Raw genomic sequence first — 22,716 nt, 5'->3', positions numbered from 1 at the left:
AGCGGGACAACCTGTCAATCACATGATATTACAACAATGACAGAGTTGTACTTGGATATACAACACAAAAAGAATGAAAAGACTTTCACAACTTCTGTTTCATGTCAACTTTAAGGGCTGATGTCACAGAGGTTTTTTTCACACATTGACCACGAGTTTATTTGTCACTGGCTTTAAAAAGAAGACGAGTGCTGACTACATCTACAACATCAAGGAACAAGATCATTTAATGTTTGACAGTTAAAGAGCAGAAATGTCTGATGGTATTAATGAAGATGTGATCAGGACCGAGTCTGAGGGAATGAACAAAGACAGAATGGAGATGATGGTGGAAATCTATGAGAGTGCAGAATGTGTGAGAGATCATGACTTCAGGACAGAGACAAACACACCCCAACCACTTCAGCGTACAGGTAATCACATTCATTACTTTGATCAAATCATCAGAGTCTGCACATGTTCAGTCATCTAATGTCAGACCTGTGCTGTTCAGAAGTGATTGAGTGAAGATCAGAAGAAGCTACAGTGTGATTGGTTCAGCTTTGTGTTCTTCTGATGCTATTGTAGAATTTAATAACTAACCATCTGTATATGATTTTGGAGAGAAAGAAAAAGAACCTGATTAAAATGTTTACTCAGCCTGTGTGTTTCAGTTAGGATGGTCAGTCCGTTTATCCAATGCCTTTTTTGTCTGAGGCTGTTTCGTCTGATGCCTAATTGTACGAGACCTGACACTGACACAGTTTTTCCTGAGACCTGAAGCCTTTCTGTCTAAAGCATGATGCCATTTTGTCCCATGACTTTAATCTGAGGCATTATGGAATTTCGTAATATGACTGAAGTCTGTGGATGTCCTTAAATATACACTGTACCTGAGTCCTTCATAATAATGTTCATAAGAATGCTGCTCTATCTTTGTGTTGGTGTAGAAACAGAGAAACCACAGGCTTGACTTTACTGCCTTAATGACGCCAAATTTGTATGACTGATTGTACATAAACTCATTGAAAGCATCATTCTGTGCCTCATTATGTCAATAAAGTTCAATAAAGCCTCCTTGAGCATTGCTCCTCACATGATTTGAGACTTTACACTGACTTCAGATCATTTATGTTCTCAGTGACATGTGATTGACTTGCACTTATATTAATTTAATTTATATATATAAGCAGCAGTGCAGGCAATAGAAACAAACATGCAACAGAAGAACACAGATTTTTAAGCACAATTAAAGGGATTTTTCAAATGTAGGTGACTTTGTTTTACTTGGATATCAGCTCAGTAGAACACAAATGATGATTTTTAACTCAACCGTTGCTGTCTGTCAGTCATATAATGCATGTCAATGGGAACACAATCTATGAGAGTAAAAAAAACATGCACAGACAAATCCAAATTAAACCCTGCGGCTCGTGATGACACACTGATATCCTAAGACACGAAACGATCGGTTTGTGCGAGAAACCGAACAGTATCGTTTTTTACCTCTAAAACACCACTATGTTCAACTGCCTTGCGCACAGCATCCAGTGTGTGAGGTGTGTATGCGCTCTGGCGTAGTTTAAAGGATTAGTTCACTTTCAAATAAAATTTTCCTGGTAATTTACTCACCTCCATGTCATCCAAGATGTTTATGTCTTTCTTTCTTCAGTCGAAAAGAAATGAAGGTTTTTGATGAAAACATTCCAGGATTATTCTCCTTATAGTGGACTATAGTGGCCTCCAAACGGTTGAAGGTCAAAATTACAGTTTCAGTTCAGCTTGAAAGGGCTTTAAACGATACCAGACGAGGAATATATTGGTTTTAACAGGAAGGATGTCACAAGCTCTTGTACTATAACATACTTTGCCTCAACTACTTAAAGTAGAGTCTCAAATAGCAGAGGACTACAGAGTAGAAACACATATAGCTTCATCGTGAACAAAAATGTCTCAGCCTGTTCATGGCAATATAAACACTGAACCAAGAGAAACCATACAGGTACACATACAACACAAACATACAATTAGGAATTGAGAAAACATTCATCTTGATGTCTGTCATTTTCAGGAAGTGTTTGTGTGAAGATCAGAAGCTCCAGAGCAGCTGCAGTGTGTTTGGTGCTGCTGTGTGTTCTTCTGCTGACTGCAGTCATAGTGCTGTGTGTCCACATCCATACAAAGAGCTCAAACTACACACCAGAGACACACCAGCTACTAACCAACATCACCAACCTCACACAAGAGAGAGATGGGCTGAAAATAAAGAACAAAGACCTGACCAATGAGAGAGACCAGCTACTAAACAAGAACATGGCCTTGACAAATGATAGGGATGAATTAATTAAAGAAAGAGACCAGATCAATCAGGAGAGAAATGAACTGTGGAAGATGCTCAATGAAACAGGTAATGTTAAATTATAATTACTAGTACAAGTGTTTAGTTAAATATCTAAATGAGGTCGTTCCATAATCTTGCACTGTCTTTATATACTATATCTAGTTATATATACCATTATATACTTAATATATATATTAAGTGACACTATCAAAACAATGTCATAAATCAGTACAGGTGGAAAAAAGTAATAGTTGATGATCTGGTTGTGTTTACAGGTGGATATATTTATCAATCCAGTTTTTACTTCATTTTCTCTGAGGAGAGGGACTGGGCTGAGAGCAGAAGATACTGTACAGAGAGAGGAGCAGATCTGATCATCATAAACAACAGAGAGGAACAAGTGAGTGTAAGATAGATTGGGCACCAAAGGTTGTGCTGCTCACAGTATGAATGTCTACTCACCAACACAGACCTTAAAGTGGCCCTCTTGTGGCATTTGAAAGGTTCCTATTTTTGTTTTGGGAGTCTCCAACAACCGGTTTAAAAGCATGCAAGGTCAAAAAACACTTTAATTGTCTTATAACCTGCATTTATTTTTACCTTTATTTGCTCAATGACTCCCAAACAATTTGCTCAACGATTCGTTTTTGCCAAACCCCTTGTTTGCGCGATGCTAATGATTGGTCAGATGACTTCTGCTGGTTAACATGAAGTACAGTATACAGCGCTTGCATCACTTACATTATATTATATTAATGATGGTGCTCCGTTCTGTTCAAAGAATAAAGACTCAGGGAGGAAATAAGTTGTTTTGTGTTCATGTTAGCGAGCCTAGCCCACAGCTCATTGGTAAATACACAGTCACGGTATATGCATTAGCTCAACACAAACGTATTGATAAAGCACTGCAGTTGTACACCAACGTACTGCTCTATTCTTTATCATAACTACAAGTATAATAACAACAAAAAACATTTCACACATTTCTAGAAAGTTGTGAGTGACACATATTGCTGTTAGCTGGTTAGCCAGAGACCTTCAAGCTGCGCGGAGCGAACACAACACACACGGGCTAAATACATATTTGTACATGCTACAGAGGATGTGGTGATTCTGGCTCGAAATCTGGATGCCGAGACATCACTGACATGTTCAGACTGAACTGAATAAAGGGTTTCAGTCCAGTAACGTTATTCTACTTGTTTGGAAACTGTTTTTGGTGTTACTGACACAGTATTAAACTGGTTCAGATTGAAGGCAGTTTGTGTCCCTGGATGGATGCATATCCAATTGCAGTGCAATTTGGAGTTCCCCAGGGATCTGTTTTGAGTCCCTTGCTTTTTAGCATCTACATTTTTCCCCTGGAATCCTTGGGTCTTAAGTTTCATTTTTATGCAGACGACACCCACATTTATATTAATTCAAAACCTGGCGATAATACGGCTGTTGCCTTTCTGGAACATTGTATCTCTGAGGTAAAAATATGGATGTCTCATAATTTCTCTGTCTCAACAGTGACAAGACTGAGGTTATGCTCATTGGTTCACCCCAACAAATTCACAAAGCTGATGCTGTAACCTTAATAGTGGATGGCTCTGCTTTGGAGTTTCAAACTAAATAAAAAAAACCTGGGGGTGATATTTGATGCAAATTTAACATTTGATCCTCATGTCCAGAATATGGTCAACATTTTATTTTTTCATCTTAGAAACACTGCACGATTGCACCCCATGTTATCTTTCTTGTGGTTGAAAAACTGATTAATTCATTTGTCTTTTCTCGCATCGACTATTGTAACGCTCTGCTTGCTGGAGTTTCTAAATCTACCCTAAACAAATTGCAGTATGTCCAAAACTCAGCGGCAAGATTCCTGATAAGGTCCAGGACAAGTGAGCACATTATTCCCATCTTGAAGTCGTTGCACTGGCTCCCGGTCAGGTTTCGCATCGATTTTAAAATTCTCATGCTCACTTACAAGGCCTTGCATGGTTTAGCTCCACAATATTGAACTTTTGACAGCATACACCCCAAGACGCAATCTTCGTTCTTCTGATTCTGGCTTTTTAATTGTTCCTTCAACGTGTTTATGTTTTATGGGATTTTTCTTCTTTTGCTCCCAAACTCTGGAAAGCTCTTCCCACTGAGATCAGACATGCTGACTCTTTTAGTGTTTTTAAATCTTCACTTAAAACCTATCTTTTTAGGCAAACATACAAGTGATTATTATAATTTATTTATGTTTTTATGCATCTTTCTCTCTTAAATTTGCTCTAATATATGTTTTTTCCTTTTCTTTGGTATTTATATGTTATATTTTTATTTTTTTAAGACATATAATGTTAGACTTGTGCTGTTTCAGTTGAACAGGAGAGTCTTTTTGTTTGGGGACAGTTTTATACCTTGGCTCCTTAAAAACTAGGATTAGTTCACTTTCAAATAAAATTTTCCTGATAATTTACTCACCCCTATGCCATCCAAAAAGCTTACGCTGTATGTCCTATGCAGGGGTGGTTTCTTCATTAGGGCAATAGGGTGACGCACCACTAAAGTGCGAAAGGGACAGATGTTTTCAATCACATTCAACCAGTGTTACACTAGCTGTCACTGCTAGACTGTTTGTTCTGCCTCTGGATATAGTCCAATCTGCGTTGAGTCACGTTCTGTGGAGCACCGCCTCTTTTTGGGTGATTTCAGTCAGGCCGAGAATTGCCCAGAGTGCTCCCATAGACTTCCATTCAAAAAACTTTTTTCGTACTTCAGGCACTGCAATGCATTCTCTATTGATTCCTTGAGGGCTAGCGCTAACATGCTTTCGTCATCATACGTGACCTTAACTTGTGCAGCAATTGGTGGAAACAAACATTCCTCTACTAATAACGTTTTAAGCTAAAGTGACATCCAATAATTTCCTCCGTGCATAATATACATTTCACAGACATATTCTCCATCTATACATGTTAGAAAGTCGAGGAAATATTTCCATTTTGCAGTCAGGAGTGGACGAGCCTTCAGCAAGAACAAACTTCCGTGAACAAGCGCCACCGCAGAGTTCAATTGAATAGGAATGCAATAATTGTGACTAAAATATACATTTTATTTTGCTAAAAATATTTGTTGTTGAAAATTTGTTTTTGTTTGCGCACATAATTGTGCCATATGTAGAATTTCGATCTTACTATTAAGTGTATTTTTATGATAGCTGTACATTGACTATTGCAGGGTAATTTAAATAATAAATAATAATAATAATCTGTCTGCTTTTTTTTTTTTTATTTTTAGTTTAGTGTATTTAACTTCTGCTTTTTAAAAAAAAAAAAAAAAATTAGATTGTAGTGTTACAATGTTAGAATGTAGGCCTCATGTGATTTGACCCTTTACATAATACTACACGGTTATATTCATGTTTGTTTTCATAGCCTTCAATATGAACATTGTTTGTAGGACAATATTGGGCAGGATGTGAAAATGACATTTTTTTTAATTAAATACAGATTTATTTATTTTTTAGATCCCAGCCCTATGGCATGCTTTAAATACTGAATTTTCCCTGTTTAAGATAAGCAGTAATGATACATTATTATATCACTTGTTAACAATTAGCCTACATTCATTCCTACATTTCTATTTGTTTTGTTTTTTGGCGTCCCCACAAAAAATTTTTGCATCAGCCGCCACTGGTCCTACGCCTTCCCTATTCTACTTACGGGACAAAGGTAACCGTGCTGCGTTCGTTCCGTAAGTTGAATAGGGAAGGCGTAGGACATACAGCGTAAGCTTTTTGAAGAATATGAAAGTGTGGTTTTGGCGGAAGCACGTGCAAGGTGATTGTTTGTGTTTATAAAGCATATAGTTGTTTTTTTTTCTTTTGAAAATGGCCGATGGTTTCGCTAGATAAGACCCTTATTCCTCGTCTGGTATCGTTTAAAGCCCTTTGAAGCTGCACTGAAACTGTAATTTTGACCTTCAACCGTCTGGAGACCATTGAAGTCCACTATAAGGAGAATAATCCTGGAATGTTTTCATCAAAAACCTTAATTTCTTTTTGACTGAAGAAAGAAAGACATGAACATCTTGGATGACATGGGGGTGAGTAAATTATCAGGAAAATTTTATTTGAAAGTGAACTAATCCTTTAACTAATATAAATAATTTTCTCTGTGAGAGTTATAATTACATTCTCTCCTACAAAACAGTCAGTCTGTCAGACGTGGCCACAATTATGAAGCAGTCGTCAGTAAAACACGTCTGTTCGCTGATCAAAGTTTATATGTGAATAAAACCCTAAATTAAACCATCATATAAAGTGATTGTGTCTCTTTGAAACACTTGGATTAAACCACTTAATTCAGGGAAGTGCACAGAGATTTTGGGGGCAGGGGCTCAAGTGGAAAAAAGGCACTTCTCAAACAAAATGTTAAATATATTAACACAACTCTGACTTCCTTACCAATTTATTTTAATTCACTCATACTCGCTCAATTGTTTCATACTCCACAGATTTCTACAAAATAATCAGTTCACAGAGACCACTGTCTTCTTTATTCACTAGGTTTATCACAACAGCAAAGGAAACTCCGCCCCAATGTGCATGTTTTCTATACTACTATTTTCAAGTAATGAGAGTAAATGACTGCACCAAGGAGAGGGACATAGTTTCACTAATAATTTGTTTATTTTTCACAAATCAATAAATTGTTTTAATTCTTTTGGTGTTATTGTAGTGGACAATTTAAAGATTTTGGTCTATTTTTGTTTCCATGTCTTCTTTTACTCTAATGGAAAGAAGACTTCCAAAATACACATTTAGATTGTTTTAAGCCTACGACCCTCTGTCTGTTTGCATCTGTAGATTTCGTCTAAATTAACCAAAACAAGCTAATCTGCATATTTAAACGCATCAAGTGTTTTATGAACATGTTATAATGTTATAAGAACATAATATAAATTATAACAAATGCCTGCAGAGGGCACCAAATGCCTGGTGATTGTTGTTGTTATAAAGCACTATCAAATCCTTGTTTTTGGCCAACCAGCATAATTAAAAATATAATATTATTTAAATTATATTCGGCCACTTCTTTGATAGAAATGCTACAGCCACTGTAATTTATTGAACAAGAATATGCACACTGACAGTGAGGGTTTAAACTTGTTTTGACATATTCTCCTGTCTAAGCAAAGGTTTAAGAATGATAACATTATGCAATGCTGTATTATGATTTTTAATTGGTTTTAATAAATGGTGTATCCGAATGTGGTTCATGGATTTGGGTCCATGGAATGCTTCTCTTTCAGTATTGACAGTCCTACAGATATCTTTTAAAACGCAATGTATAATTTGCATTAGTATCAGTATCAGGATATCTGCCTACGTAAAACATTCTCCCTTTGCTTTCATACTTTCCCAACATGAGCTAAAGGCCTTTACAGTAGGGTGTTTTTCTCCATTATGACCTTTTAAATTTGCCCAATAATTGATCATCAGTTGCTTGTATCTTAAATTCAGAGTTAATTCACCCATCTCCGCTTGAATCGCACAAGCTGGAGATGATTTTATAGCCCCACAGCAGATTCTCAAAGCTTGATTTTGTAATATTTCCAGTTTCTTTAACAGAGTCTTTGCAGCTGATCTATACACTACACTTCCATACTCTATCTCTGTCTTAATAAAGCAACATATACATCTCTTTTACTAGCACCCCACTCCAAACCTGTTAAACATCTCATTATATTAAGAATCATCTTGCATTTTTCCTCTATTTTCTTTATATGATCACTCCAAGTCAGTTTAGAGTCAAATATAACCCCTTAAAACCGAAAGGAGTTTACCTGCTCTACATCAATATCTTTGCTTTTATTAACCTTCTTTCTAGTAAAAACCATCATCTTTGTCTTTTTACTGAAAATCTTTCAATCTTTCTTATTGCTTCTTGCATCTTCTCTTGTATTAATATTAGATTCTTACCATTTTTCCAAAGAGTAATATCAGCAGCAAACAATGATTTACCAATATCACATTTTAATTCATAAAACACTTCATTAATCATGATAGAAAAAAGTAATGGGCTGATCACGCTACCCTGTGAAGTCCCAATTTCTACTCTGTATCTACTGGAATTTTAACCTGGATATATCTTTATCTTTCTAACATCTCATTATATTAAGAATCATCTTAAAAGTTCTGCTTTTTATTCCAATTTTAACTAATTTAATCAACAGTCGCTCTTTCCATATCATATCATACGCTTTTTTTTCTATGTCTAAAAATATTGCTAATACTGACTCCTTTTTAATTTGTGCTTTTTTAACTTCTGTTTCCAAACAAACAACTGGATCCATAGTTCCTCAACCTTTCCTAAAACCATTCTTATGACATAACAATCCTTTACTTTCTAAATAAAACGTCAATCTCTCAACAATCATCCTTTCCATTATTTTCCCAACATGAGATGTAAGAGCAATTGGCCTGTAATTTGCTGGATTTTTTGGATCCTTTCCTGGTTTTATTATGGGAATAATAACTGCATCTTTCAAACGTATAGGTAATATACAACCTTCTCATACTTTATTATACAAACCTAAAAGTTTACTTTGAGTTAAAATTCCTAGATGTTTTAACATAACATAACAGATCTGATCTTTCCCTGGTGAAGTTAATCTAGATTTATTTATAGCTTGTCTAATTTTTGTAATATAAAAGGAGCATCCATAGCATCCTTTGTACATTCCTGTCTCTATAATGCTCCTAAATTAACATCTCTAGTTTCATTTCTCCCTCATAAACATTCCTCTGATAGATTATTAGAACTATCAATTTCGGCAAGAGTCTTCGCTAATATTTCCACTGCTATACTTTCTCCAGCTTTTAAAACCGGATATTGCCAATCTCTCCTAATTCCCCTCATTTTTCTTATCATTCCCCATACCTCACCTAAAGGAGTTGTTCTGCCTATTTTATTACAATATTCTCTCCAGCTATTTCTTTTTGCATCTCTCACCACTTTCTTTACTTGGGCTTGAGTCTTCGGAAATTATGAGTTCTTTTCAACATTTTAAAAGCTTTATTTCTTTCTTTAATAATTTTACTGCACTCCTCCATCCACCAAGGAACTGGTTTCTTTTTCAATTTCCCTTTGCTTTTGGGTATCGATGAATATGCTGCTTTTAACACAACTTTTCTTAATTTTTCATCTATTTCTTCTATATCTTGGTTTAGATCTATTTCACTACTTTCCACCTCACATAAATATTCAAACTTACCCCATTTAGCCTTACTAAATATCCATTTAGCCTCTCTTTCCTCTATCCTCTCATCCGTCTCTCCACATATTTTACAAAAAACAGGATAGTGGTCACTACCAATAGTAGATTCTTCCCATATCTTCCACTCACAATTCCCAGCCACCTCTTTTGATACTATAGTTAAATCAAGTGCTGAACTTTTACCCGTGTGTACATCTATTCTTGTACCTCTTCCATCATTGAGACACACCAGATTATTATCCTCCAATAATTGTTCTATTATCTGCCCATTGGTTTTCTCTCCTCCCCATAGTGAACTATAAGCATTAAAATCCCTGCACCAAAAAACGTGATTAGAAACCTTTTCCAGAATTTGATTTAATATATTAATATCTAATCTCTTATAAGGGGTATAATAGTTTATAATGAAAAACTGACCTTGTTTATTCCATATTTATATATATTCTTCATCCTTTCCTTTACTGATAACTTGAAATGGTATATTTTCCTTAAAGGTGCCGTAGAATGGAAAATTGAATTTATCGGCATAGTTGAATAACAAGAGTTCAGTACATGGAAATGACATACAGTGAGTCTCAAACCCCATTGTTTCCTCCTTCTTATATAAATCTCATTTGTTTAAAAGACTTCCGGAAAACATGCGGATCTCAACATAACACCGACTGTTACGTAACAGTCGGGATCATTAATATGTATGACCCCAATATTTGCATATGCCAGCTCATGTTCAAGGCATTACACAAGGGCAGTCAGTATTAACATCTGGATCTGTGCACAGCTGAATCATCAGACTAGGTAAGCAAGCAAGAACAACAGTGAAAAATGGCAGATGGAGCAATATTAACTGACATGATCCATGATAACATCCATGATAACAAATTGTTTTTCTAAATGTTTCGTTAGCATGTTGCTAATGTACTGTTAAATGTGGTTAAAGTTACCATCGTTTCTTACTGTATTCACGGAGACGAGAGCCGTCGCTATTTTCATTTTTAAACACTTGCAGTCTGTATAATTCATAAACACAACTTCATTCTTTATAAATCTCTCCAACAGTGTGTAATATTAGCTTTAGCCACGGAGCAGCATCAAACTCATTCAGAATCAAATGTAAACATCCAAATAAACACTGTACTTACATGATCCGACCTTACATGACGAACACTTTTCATATTACATCTTATGAAAAAACGTTCTAGGGCACCTTTTAATAAAGGTAGCACACCCTTTTCCCTATCTCTTCTAACACCATTATAGTTAAAATTAATCTAATTTAGGTGTCAACCAAGTTTCTTGTAAACAAACTACATCAGGTGCTACTGGTAACCTTACAATAAAATTCTTAAACTCTTGCCCATTTGCCACTAAGCTTCTTTCATTCCTTTGTAACACAAGCACCATTAGCCAACAAATGAAGCTTCTTGACTTGCTTGAGCACTTCATTCATTCCTCACTATTTCCCATGATACATCAGTAAATATTCATTCATTCATTCATTCATTCATTCATTCATTCATTCATTTCTTTAGATCAATCAGTGCTTTGCTGTCCTTTGGTCATTCCTGTTGTTTAATACTTGTAAATGATGGACTCATTTACATTTCCTTCATCTCTCTCTTCCCTGACGTTCACCATTTTAACAGCATCTGCATATGAGATCTTATTTTGCACTCTGAACTGCTGAATTTCAACCTGTCTTTTCATTACTTCACATCCTCCATATGCCACACTGTGACTCCCTCCACAATTACAACATTTTGGTTGAATCTCTTTCCTGCATTGCTGATAATCATGGTCCTCTCCACATCTAGCACACCTTCTTTTCCCTTTACAAGTTGAAGCAGTATGCCCAAATATCTGGCAATTAAAGCATCTCATGGGTTTAGGGACAAATTCCCTCACATTGTATGTCATGTAACCTAGTGTTAGTTTGTTTGGGAGTATTTCATCCTCAAACTCCAACACTACACTTTCACTGTCTTGTTTTACCCCATCTCTAAAGGATTGTAATCTTCGTGCATCTTTCAACTTTCCTATATTCATATTTCCTTTATTTCCTCCATAGTAACCTCAACAGGTATTCCCCAAATCACACCTTGTTCCACATGTATCTCTTCTCCACATGTCGAGCACTTATCACTTTATGTTTTCCTATTTCTCTCATCCTATAAACCCTTTCCCTTTATTCTTCCTTACTGCACATAATTAGTAAATTTCAGTCTCTCAAAACTTTGGCCAACCTGACCTCACCAACTTGATTTTTCAAAATCGTACTCAATTTCACTGGACTCATGTCATGCACTCCTTTTTCTTCACTAAATCTAAGTACTACCTTGAATTCATCATCTTCAGTCCTTGTTTTGACACTCCTTCCCTCAGATTTATTCATCATCTTTTTAAATTTCTTTGTTTCCTCGTTTCTCTCTAATTCTTCCACTTCACTGACTAACGTTCATATGATCTTCACTATTAAGCCTCGTTTACACTGCACGCGTGTGCGTTGCATTACGGCTCCGGCAAGGTTTTGTTCCGTCTTCTGAGCGGTGTTAACCAAGCGGCAACCTCGTTTCTCGTGAAGCCAATACGGAAGTGAATTAAACTGCAATTCATCGACTGGCCGCTAGGGACAGGCTGCAGAAGTGAGCAGAATCTCATTGACCATCATGTTAAATTAGCCAAGTTTACAGCAGAAAAAAACATGTTTACACTCTGGTTCAAATTGTGGTTTTGGTCTATACTGCGAATTTTGCCCTTTATGACAACTCTGAGGGGGGTGAATTTTTTTATAGCTCATCTGTTTAAATTATATTTAGCCTTAAATTTCTGCATAATTAAAGGCGTGGTCACTTGAGTGACAGGTAGATGCCGCTGCGGTCTGTGTGACGTCATGTCACCTCAGCAGCTCATTTCAGCCGCTGAATTTGGCATCTCAGCCGTATTTGTGCCTTTTTTTCTGGATTATTTTATACAATATATGGCTTGCTGCACACTTGAGACAGATGTCAGTCTGTGTACATGTGCTCGCATGCGGAACACACATTGTTGGATCGTTGTGGCATTGGCTAAAAGTTTTGTTCCTGAGATTTACTACAATGACAATACCAGGAGGATATATAACTCCGAAAGCACTGCTTGGATAGAACTAAAACTGCTGCACTATTTTGAAAAATTAATTTGGATACGTGCTCATTAGTTTGAGAGAACATTTGAGAGATATACATCTGGTACATATATATATATATATATATATATATTACCCAAGTGCCACGGATTGGATTCATCTCGTGATCTCTATTTCATTATAAAGGTATGAAATCCCATTTGATTTGTGTTATTTGCACACCCCACACAAATTAATTAGGGTACTGGTGTTGGAGCATCTATAACATTATCGTAAAAAAACACTGTAGATTGACAGTAAACCTTTAGTACTTTCTAATGGTATTGCTATCTTTATTAATATTTTAGATAGTATCTAAGATAGATATGCTAGGCGGGCGTGGTTTCAGCAACAAGTCACATGGGCTCCAACTACGTCCCGCCTCTTTGCCCATTTTCAGTTATCCGTGAGTGACGTGCGGTCACGTGCAGCTAAGATGGCCGCGGCCTCATTTACGCGTCAAAACTGCTGTTCAGAACTCTATGGGTGACGTCACGGACTCTACGTCCATATTTTTTTTACAGTCTATGGTGTTAACTCACACCAAAAGCAAATAAAGCGGCTGGATTCCCGAGACCACGAGATTTGCATGTCCGACGTTTTTTTCATTGATTTTTTCATGTTTTTAATGGCTAAATGGTTATATTTTGTCCGGTTTGGTTGTGTTTATTGCTATTCCATACTTTATTTTGCTGTAGCCATACAGATGAAGTTAACACACTTAAAATTCCTGCTATGGACAACAAAAACAGAGAAATTTCAAGTTTTTCAACTTTGAATCTCTTGTCATCAGTTTCTGGCATCCTAGTGATGTGAAATATGAGCGGGAGTTTACACCAGGTGATTATTTTTACTTTATTTTGTATTTGAGATGCGCGTTTTGGACGCGGCGTCCGTCAAAAATAGGCGAGGCGCCTATCTTTAGTGCCGCTTCTGGGACGTTTCTCAAACACACTGCGGTGCGGCTGGTGTAAACACAAGCATTGACTAGAGTGGCCGCGCCCTATCACACGCCCTTTGTCACAAGTTTGACACGCCCTTTTGACACGCCCTTTGTCACAGCCAGCAGCAAACAAACACGAGGTGGGGCGGGGCGCACGTATGTGCGGGAATGAATGACGTGTCGCATCTGAACTCGACAAAGCCGAAATTTCTATATATCCTAACTATTGTTAATATGTAAAATGTTCATTTTTCCAGGAGCTCATTGCTTCTACCTTCAGTTAAATTGCTAACAGTGTTTGTAAATTAATTGCCTAAATTATTACATTATTTGCTAACTGCATTCTTCTTTTAATTGTAATATTGACATGCATTTTCTGTAAAGCTGCTTTAAAACGATATGTATCATGAAAAGAGATATACAAATAAATGTGAATTGAATTGACCTGATATAAAGGGCTTTTTTTTTCAGTAAATATTTATTTTGTTAATTTGTTTGACAGCGAAGCTGTGCGCAAACAGGGTTATATATTGACTTATTTAAGAAAGAAGAAGAAAAAAAAAAGTATCCCAGAAAAAAAGGGCACTTTCTCTCAAGAAAAAAATGGCAGGTGCTCAAGCCCTCTTTTATGTCTATAGTTGCGTCCCAAATGACGCACTATGTAATTGTGCACTATGCACTCATCCATGAGATCCTCCCTCCGCCTTCACTACATAATTAAAGCTGCGACAGTTGAGTGCACGAAGTGTCCAACATTCCACACTTTATTTTTTCCGTTAATTTAGTGCATCATCCGTGTATTTAAAGTGTACTTTTTCTTTTTGGAATTTTCAGTGTGAACGCACTATTTATACTTTAAAACGTCATAGAATAGTGCACAAGTACACGAATTGGGACGCACCTTTTTTCAGTAAATATTTATTTTGTTAATTTGTTTGACAGGGAAGCTGTGCACAAACAGGAATATATATTAATTTATTTAAGAAAGAAGAAGAAAAAAAAAGAAAAAAAGTATCCCAGAAAAAAAGGGCATTTTCTCTCAAAGAAAAAAAATGTCTATGTGTGCACATGCTTGGCTTAATTCATATGAATTACATTTACAATCTCTTTATGAACTTATTGAAGCATCATATTTTAAATGTGACTTTTAAATGTGACTTCCTGCTTCATTCTACTAGGAGTTTGTTAAAAAGATATCTGGTAACGCTGGAGTCTGGATTGGTCTGACTGACAGTGATGTGGAGGACAGATGGAAATGGGTTGATGGCACCAACATGACCTCTGGGTGAGAAATCACTGAATTAAACTGATTATTCTCTAATAAATGATCATATCTCACAGTCAGTATCATATCACACAGAAAGCAGCACTGAACATCTAATGCTGATCTGTTCTTTCAGGATCTGGGCGACTGGACAGCCAAATAGATCTAAAAATGAGAACTGTGCTGTGTTATATTCATCAGGGTGGCATGATTATCCCTGTAATAAAGCTTTTAAATGTATCTGTGAGAAAAAAAAAAAAAAATGAGCAATTAAATTAAATATATTTAAATTACACTCATAACTACTACAATATGTGAAATGTGTTGTAACTGCTCCTCATTTATTTATAATTTAATTTTTTTTCCATATTTACTTCTTTTTCATTTATTTATTAATGCATTTATTTTGTATCACACTTATTAATGTATATATGTATTTATGTCTACGTTTACTGATTTCCACATTTGTACACTAATGATTAGGGTGAACTCAGAGCGGCAGCGCTGAAGCTTTGAGGCCACAGTGACACCTTGTGGTGTGACTAAACGAAACACAAAAGGGTTAGACGTGCCTTTGCAAGAAGTCACATTTTAGAAACCCTGACCCGGTGATGTTTTTCGGCCATGTCCGGAATAAAGATGGTCACTCTATATACATAGCCTACAGTTGGGTGATATTAAATGAATTAAACTGTGATATAAGATTCACTCATTAAGTCATTCATTCCTTGTGTGACTTCCTGCAAAGGCAAAACTCTTGTTTCGTTTAGTCACACCACAAGGTGTCACTGTGGCCTCAAAGCTTCAGCACTGCTGGTGTCTGAGGTAAAACACGCCCTCCTCATTAGCATACAAAGAAATGTGCACATAAATAAATGAATGCATAAATAAATAAATGAAAAAGTTATTAAATGTGGAATGGAAAAAATACAATTATAAATAAATGAGGAAATAAAAGTATAGTCATTTAATTTTATTTTATTTTACATTTCCTTGTAAAAGTATGTATTTGTGGGTTTTTTGACATTTCTGTGTGTGTGTGTGTATTGGGATAATTTCTGCGTCATCTTAAGACAATCAAGGACGAGTAGACTGTGCAAGCTGCGCCTTTTGTTTAACGTTAGTTTATTTATTTATTTAGGTTTATTGCACCATATTGTATATTGTGTCTGTGTATTTTAAACATTTGAATGGACTAAAAGGAGCTGTAAATGTACAATGTCATTTTGACCATAATGTGCCAAATTGAACTCATAAATATTACAGTAGTATAGAAAAATGATGATATACATTTATAGGTAAAATCGTACTCCGAGCCTCCTGTACCCATTCTGTGACGTCAAACAACTTCCCTGTGCAAAGGATCATGGGGGACCGAAGTGTCCATCAGTTGTACTCTTCAAAATCCTTCATCCCTCATTGGAGGGCGATTATATCTCCTTAAGAACGCACCGTGAGAAGTGCACATGCAAAACCAAAATGGGTGTTTACTAATCAGTGGCCAATTTCAAACTACAATTGGTGTTTTTCAACCATTTTTCAACAGACTTGCTAAAATCATGAAGGTTCACCCCTAAACCAAAAGTGGATTAGAGCAAATCAGGTAAACCACAGCAACGAATGAGGCATGATGCTGTAATTTTTGCAAATTTTGCATGTGTCATTCTCACCTCACTCTAACCATACCACATGAATTTGGTCAAAGTGCCAACTATTGGTTGAAAGTGTTAAAGCATTAAATCATCATTATTTACAGTATTCATGATTTTTCAGCTAGTTATGATTTTTCAGCCATAATAATCCTACCAGGTCTTTTATTGCTCACTGTTGCAGTTGGTCTGATGCTCACAGCCATGTAGTCAGGACTTGTTGTGCCTTCTTCATGGTTGGCCCTGTAATTGCTGCTTGCAGCGAATAAATGTATATTTATTTTATTTTTTATATTTATTCATATATAAAATACTGTATATTTATATTGATATAATATATGAACACATTGAACTGCCATCTCAGGAATAAAGCCAACAGAACTATAACTCATAACTTTAAGACTGAACAACCTCAACTGTATGAATCGAGATGATACTGAACTTCACTGAACTCAAACACCACTGTGTTACGCAGCACGATTGAGCTTCAGGAAGAGGTTTGTACATTCATGTTTGGTTGAGCTTCTGTTTTTGTTCACTGATCAATGTTTACATGATAGTAAATTAAATCTTTTTATCATTAAAAGCGATCAAGTCTCTTCAGGAAATTTGGACTAAACCACTATATTATGTCTTTATGATCTTTTAGAAGCATCAAAGTGGCAGTTGCAAAGGCATTGGAGATAGACATCTCTCAGTTTTTATCAAAAACATTTTAATTTGTGTTCCAAAGATGAATGAAAGTCTGAGGGTGAGTAATTAATGACAGAACTTTCATTTTGGGGTGAACTCACCCTTTAAGCAATAGCTAAAATGGAAATGACAATCATAAGATTTCTTACCTCATGTTCAGTAAAAAGTGCTGGTCAGCGATCCAACATTGTTCTGATCAGTGGCTCTGTTTCCACTATTTCTTTTCTTTGTAAGGGAAATGTTTGGTCCATCTTTTGGGCTACTAGGGTCTTGTTTGGTGTTTTATTTTGCATCTCTTCAACAAGTAGTTTTCAAGATTTATTTTGTCCTTTCCCTAAGGGAAATTTGGAAGGTAATTTCTTTCATCTCTTCAGGGTTTTTAATGTTCTGTTTTGGAGGCAGTCCTTCAGGAGAGTACTTGCCCCTTCTTCCCCCATTAACTGTGACATCAGGCATCCAGCTTTACGAAGTTTTGACCGCCCATTTTAAATTTAAGACACCCATAACACCATAACACATTGATGATGCTTGCTGATAAGAGCTGTGGCAACTTCAGCAGAATCTTCTTCAGTAGGGTACGCTTTAAATGAGTACATGTACTCTGTACTACTACACCAGAACAAGTACACAATCATACTGTCACGTTATGTTCAGTATAGTTTCAGTTTTCATGGACTTTCAGCTTGTTTGCATTTGTCACGTGTCTTTGTTCTGATTCCCGTCACTTGTTTGTCTCCTTGGTTACCGTGATTATTAGATAATTCAGTTCAGCTGTGTTCACAATTACCCACAGTATTTCTGTCACTCTGTTTAGTTGTTTGTTTTCTGGTCTCATTTCATGTCATGTGTGTGAACTCTGCTTCCTGTTGAAGCACTGCACCAGAATTATGCCAGGATCCAGGAGTTGCTGCAAAAGATCAGTAATGACACAAACCAATGTCTTACTGCACGGGACGAAGCCAAGAAACTGTAATGTGGAGATGAACAAGCTAGATAATGGCATTCTGTGTAATATGTGGAATAACATACTGCAGCGTTTCCACAAGACTAGTACTGCTCTACAGGCAGTTGACCTAGATTCATGTACTGCTGTTAATTTGGTCGCTCATTGAGGGATTATGTAGCCAGTTTTCGAGAAGAGTTTGACAAGTTTGAGAGTGATGCAAAAAAACATGTCTCCACCGTTGTCCCAACCAGTCTACAAAGTGGACATGCAGAGACACAGGAAACGGAAAAAATAAGTGGATGAATCCACTGAACCTGATTATGAGCGGTCAGGACGTGACAAATTCAAAACAACAGTTTTTATCGCCATCATATACCGTCTTATTGCTGAGCTGGATGGGAGGTATCACTCCTACAGAGATATTCAGCAGACATTTGGATTTTTGAGCGAGATCCCATCCATCCCCTACAAGATCTTCGCACAGGAGCAGCTAATCTGCAGAAGAAATATGCAGGTGATCTAGAGGAGGATTTTGTGGACAAAATTGGACAATTCAGACAATTTATCAAAGAAAACGAGGACACCTCAGCAAGGGCACTGCTGCAACTTATAAGAACAAGGAAACTACAATCACTGTTTCCAAATGTTGATATTGCACTACCGCTATTTATGACCGCATTCACAGTTGAACTGTGAACAGGGAATTCTGTTGCTTTGCTGTTTATATTTACATATTTCCTTTGTAATTGTTTTGTGTCTGTGGTGGCAGAGGGGTTACAATATTACTTTGTTATTCTGTTCCGTTCAAACATATATCCACGTTAACAGATCCTTATGGTCGTTATATTCTTGTCACCGGCTTAAACATTTTACTTTTTTAAGTTGAGTTATGGCCCTAACTATGACGATCCTGCTTTTTTTTCCGTAAGGTATTTAATCTTCTACCTTCTCTTACCGATACTCACTTTATAGTTGGTGGCGACTTCAATTGCATATTGGACCCCGTCTTGTACAAATTTCCTGTTCGCTCAGATCCATCTCTTAACGTTATGTCAGTCATTAAACATCTTGCTGAGACATTGTTGATATCTGGAGGCTACACCATCCCACCAATAAGGAGTACTCTTTCTTTTCTCATGTCCATAAATCGTATTCAAGAATATATTTTTTTTATAGACTCTAAATTATTATCTAACATCTCTGCATCTAAATATTACAACATACTTATCTCTGATCATTCTGCATCTTTTGATTTTGGTTGGGCAAAGCCAAGTTATAATTGGAGATTCAATGCTTACCTCCTTACAGATGTGAAATTTTGCCAGCATATTTCAGATTCTTTGACAGAGTTTATTAAGATCAATGACAATGGTGATGTTTCCGACTCTGTGTTATGGTAAACTTTTAAATTAGCGATGAGGGGACATATACTGTAATTTCCTATGAGTCAGCAGCAAAGAAACTCAGACATAAATGTTTAGCGGAAATAGATGACTATCTTACCCAATTGGAAAAATTATACAGGGATACTGCAGACTCAGATGTTTTAAATGATATTATGTCACTTAAATATGAATATAATAAGATTACTTCAGATCAGGTGAATGAGATGTTGTTAAAAATTAAGCAGAAACATTTCGAGATTGGGGATAAACCAGATAAACTATCAGCTCTGCAATTAAGGGGTTCCTATGCTAGTAGATCAATTCATAGTATTGCTGAACAAAGATGGTACAATCTTGTGTAATCCAAAGGACATTAATAATCGCTTTATGGAATTCTATGCAGATTTGTATGAATCCAAGACTTCTGTATCATCAGAGGCTATTGAAGACTTCCTTCATTCACTTCCCGTTCCAAAATTAAGTGAAGCTGATCAGGAAATGCTGAATGCTGACATTACTATTCAAGAGATACTGGACGCATTTCATGCCTTCTCCTCGTCCAGACAGCTTTTGTATCGAATTTTATAAGAGGTATGCTGGTAGAATTGCACCCTTTATGTTACGGATGTTCAATCATTCCTTTTATAAGCAGAAATTTCCTCCTCTTTACTTTGTCAATATTTCTTTACTTCTTAAGAAAGACAAGGATGAGACCAATGTGGCTCTTCTCAATACTGATTTAATTAAAAGTGTTCACCAAAATTTTGGCAACTAGACTAAACAAATGTATTTCGACTTGGTCATTCACCCTGACCAAGTTGGCTTTGTCCCTAATAGATTTTCTTTTTTCAACGTCAGACGTTTTTTAAATATAATCTATTCCAAGCAAAAATCTCACTCTAAATTGGCTATTATTGCATTAGATGCTGAGAAAGCTTTTGATCAAGTTGAATGGAATTACACTATTAGAGAATTTGATCTAGGAGATAAGTTTTCTTCTTGGGTCAGTAGATTGTACCACCATCCATGCACATCTTTTTTAACAAATCTTGACAGATCGCCACAATTTGAATTGCATACATTTTACCCCTGTTGTTTGCCATCGCAATAGAACCTATTTGCTATTAGACACCATCCACAGATTCTGCCTTTAAGCATAGGCCAGGTAGATCATGTTATATCTCTTTATGCCAATGAAATTCTTTTGTACCTTTCAGATCCTGAGCGCTCTGTTCCCCCTCTGTTGGATTAATTAAATTCATTTAGCAGAAGGTTATTCTGCTAATGTGCAAAAAAGCGAGTTCATGCCCATCAGCAATACTATAGATCCAGTTTTCATTTAGAGTCTGCCTTTTAAACTGGCTTTGGACATGATACAATACCTCGGTGTGGTCGTCTCCAATAATCCAAAGTATTTAGTTAAATTTAATATTTTTGTGCTACTAGATAACTTGAAACAGGACATAGAAAGATGGAGATCACTCCCTAATCAATGATTGGCCGCATCAATGCAATTAAAATGGTGAGCCTTCCGCGATTTTTATACCTTTTTCAAAATGTGCCCCTTTTCCTACCCAAATCTTTCTTTAAAACTCTTAACTCCAATATTATGCCTTTCATCTGGGGTTTCAAAAGTGCTTGTATATCTAAGACTCATGTGTATAAACCTAAACACTCGGTCTGCCTAACTTTCGTCATTATTATTGGGCAGCGAATTGCAGAATTTTAATGTATTGGCAGGATTATTTTCCAGGCATCGTAATCCTGGCTAGCAATAGAACAAAGTGCCTTTCACTCTTCTCTTTCTGCTTTGCTTTTTTCAGTACCCCTGCTTAGTAAAGGTTCCCAAAGATAATTTAATCCTATCAAAATATGGTACCAAATTAGAAAGGTAAACAAGTTACCAAGTACTTCCCCACTTACTCCTATCTGTTATAATCATGCATTTAAACCATCTCTCACTGATAAAGTTAAGGAATGGCAAAGCAAAGGAATTTTCAGTGTTAAAGATTTATACTTTAAAGGCTTTTGCCTCCTTTTCTCAGCTCAGTGAGAGATTCAGTCTCCCTTCTTCTCATTTCTTCAGATATCTTCAGGTCAGCAACTATGCTCGAATTAATATTTCAAATTTTGATGTTTTGTCTTCAGATTGTAAAATGTTTGACTTATTCTCAAAATCCACCTAATTCTAGAGGCCTAATATCCTTATTCCTTAATGCTTTTAAAGATGAAACAGACTTTTCCTCCCTTCATTTGAAAGCTGCTTGGGAAGAAGACCTGGGGATTCAGATTTCCGAGAGTGACTGGGATAAATGCCTTTTGTCTATTTATTCATGCTCTATAAATTCAAGACATCAGCTTATTCAATATAAGGTATTACACAGACTTCACAATTGTAAAACAAAGCTTAGCAAATTCTATCCTTCCGTCTCCCCCATATGTGATAAGTGTAAAGCAGCTGAGGGTACTCTGGCGCATCTTTTCTGGTACTGTGTACAGTACAAATTCTGAGTTTTTGGCTAGAAATTTTCCAGTTTCTTGCCAAGGTTTATAACTGTGTTTTACTCCCCGATCCAATGATAGCAATTTTTGGCTGGTCAGATTTGCTGGAGGTTCTCAGTTTGAAGGTACGGTTACCTGTTCTATATGAAATGATTGTAGCTAAGAACGTTATTCTGTTGTTGTGGAAGAAAAATGTCAGGCCTCTCTTTTCTGACTGGCTTACTGCACTCACTTCCACCTTACACCTGGAAATAATGAGATATACCATCTCTGGGAACTCTGCAAATTTTGACAAAATGTGGGAACCAGTTTCTTTTCTGAAGAGCCACAAGGACTAAAAGACTTACACAGATATTCCGGATCTGTAACAGTATTTTTCTATAAATATGGTAATTACACTCTGTAGGAAATGTTTTTGTATATTGTCATTTTTTTTTTTTTTTTTTGCTTTATTTTACACATTGCGCAGATTGTTATTATATGAAGGGTCTGTTTGTCTGTTGTTTTTTTCTGTATGTTTGTAAAAATCATAAAAATATATTTTAAAAAAACTGAATTATCACAACAACTTTTGTATTCATATATGTCAAA

At 36.2% G+C, this 22,716-nt stretch overlaps 1 protein-coding gene across 1 annotated transcript; it reads left to right on the top strand.

The window, feature by feature from the left end:
• Positions 1-253: 253 nt before the first annotated feature.
• Positions 254-15,067, top strand: LOC137025196 (asialoglycoprotein receptor 1-like). The gene is made up of 5 exons (XM_067393224.1): positions 254-413; positions 2,051-2,386; positions 2,596-2,720; positions 14,865-14,971; positions 15,028-15,067. The coding sequence occupies exons 1-5, from the start codon at positions 254-256 to the stop codon at positions 15,065-15,067; spliced, it is 768 nt and encodes a 255-aa protein (XP_067249325.1).
• Positions 15,068-22,716: the final 7,649 nt, after the last annotated feature.

Source organism: Chanodichthys erythropterus, chromosome 8, assembly GCF_024489055.1.
Source record: "Chanodichthys erythropterus isolate Z2021 chromosome 8, ASM2448905v1, whole genome shotgun sequence".
NCBI classification, from domain to species: Eukaryota; Metazoa; Chordata; class Actinopteri; order Cypriniformes; family Xenocyprididae; genus Chanodichthys; species Chanodichthys erythropterus.
This window is presented reverse-complemented; position numbering and strand designations above follow the sequence as displayed.

What these genes read in the sequence shown, in the direction of transcription:
- LOC137025196 (XM_067393224.1), top strand. Translation starts at nt 254, where the DNA reads ATGTCTGATGGTATTAATGAAGATGTGATCAGGACCGAGTCTGAGGGA. An exon ending in CCAACCACTTCAGCGTACAG is followed by an intron (nt 414 to 2,050) that starts GTAATCACATTC and finishes TGTCATTTTCAG; the next exon opens with GAAGTGTTTGTGTGAAGATC. An exon ending in TAAACAACAGAGAGGAACAA is followed by an intron (nt 2,721 to 14,864) that starts GTGAGTGTAAGA and finishes TCATTCTACTAG; the next exon opens with GAGTTTGTTAAAAAGATATC.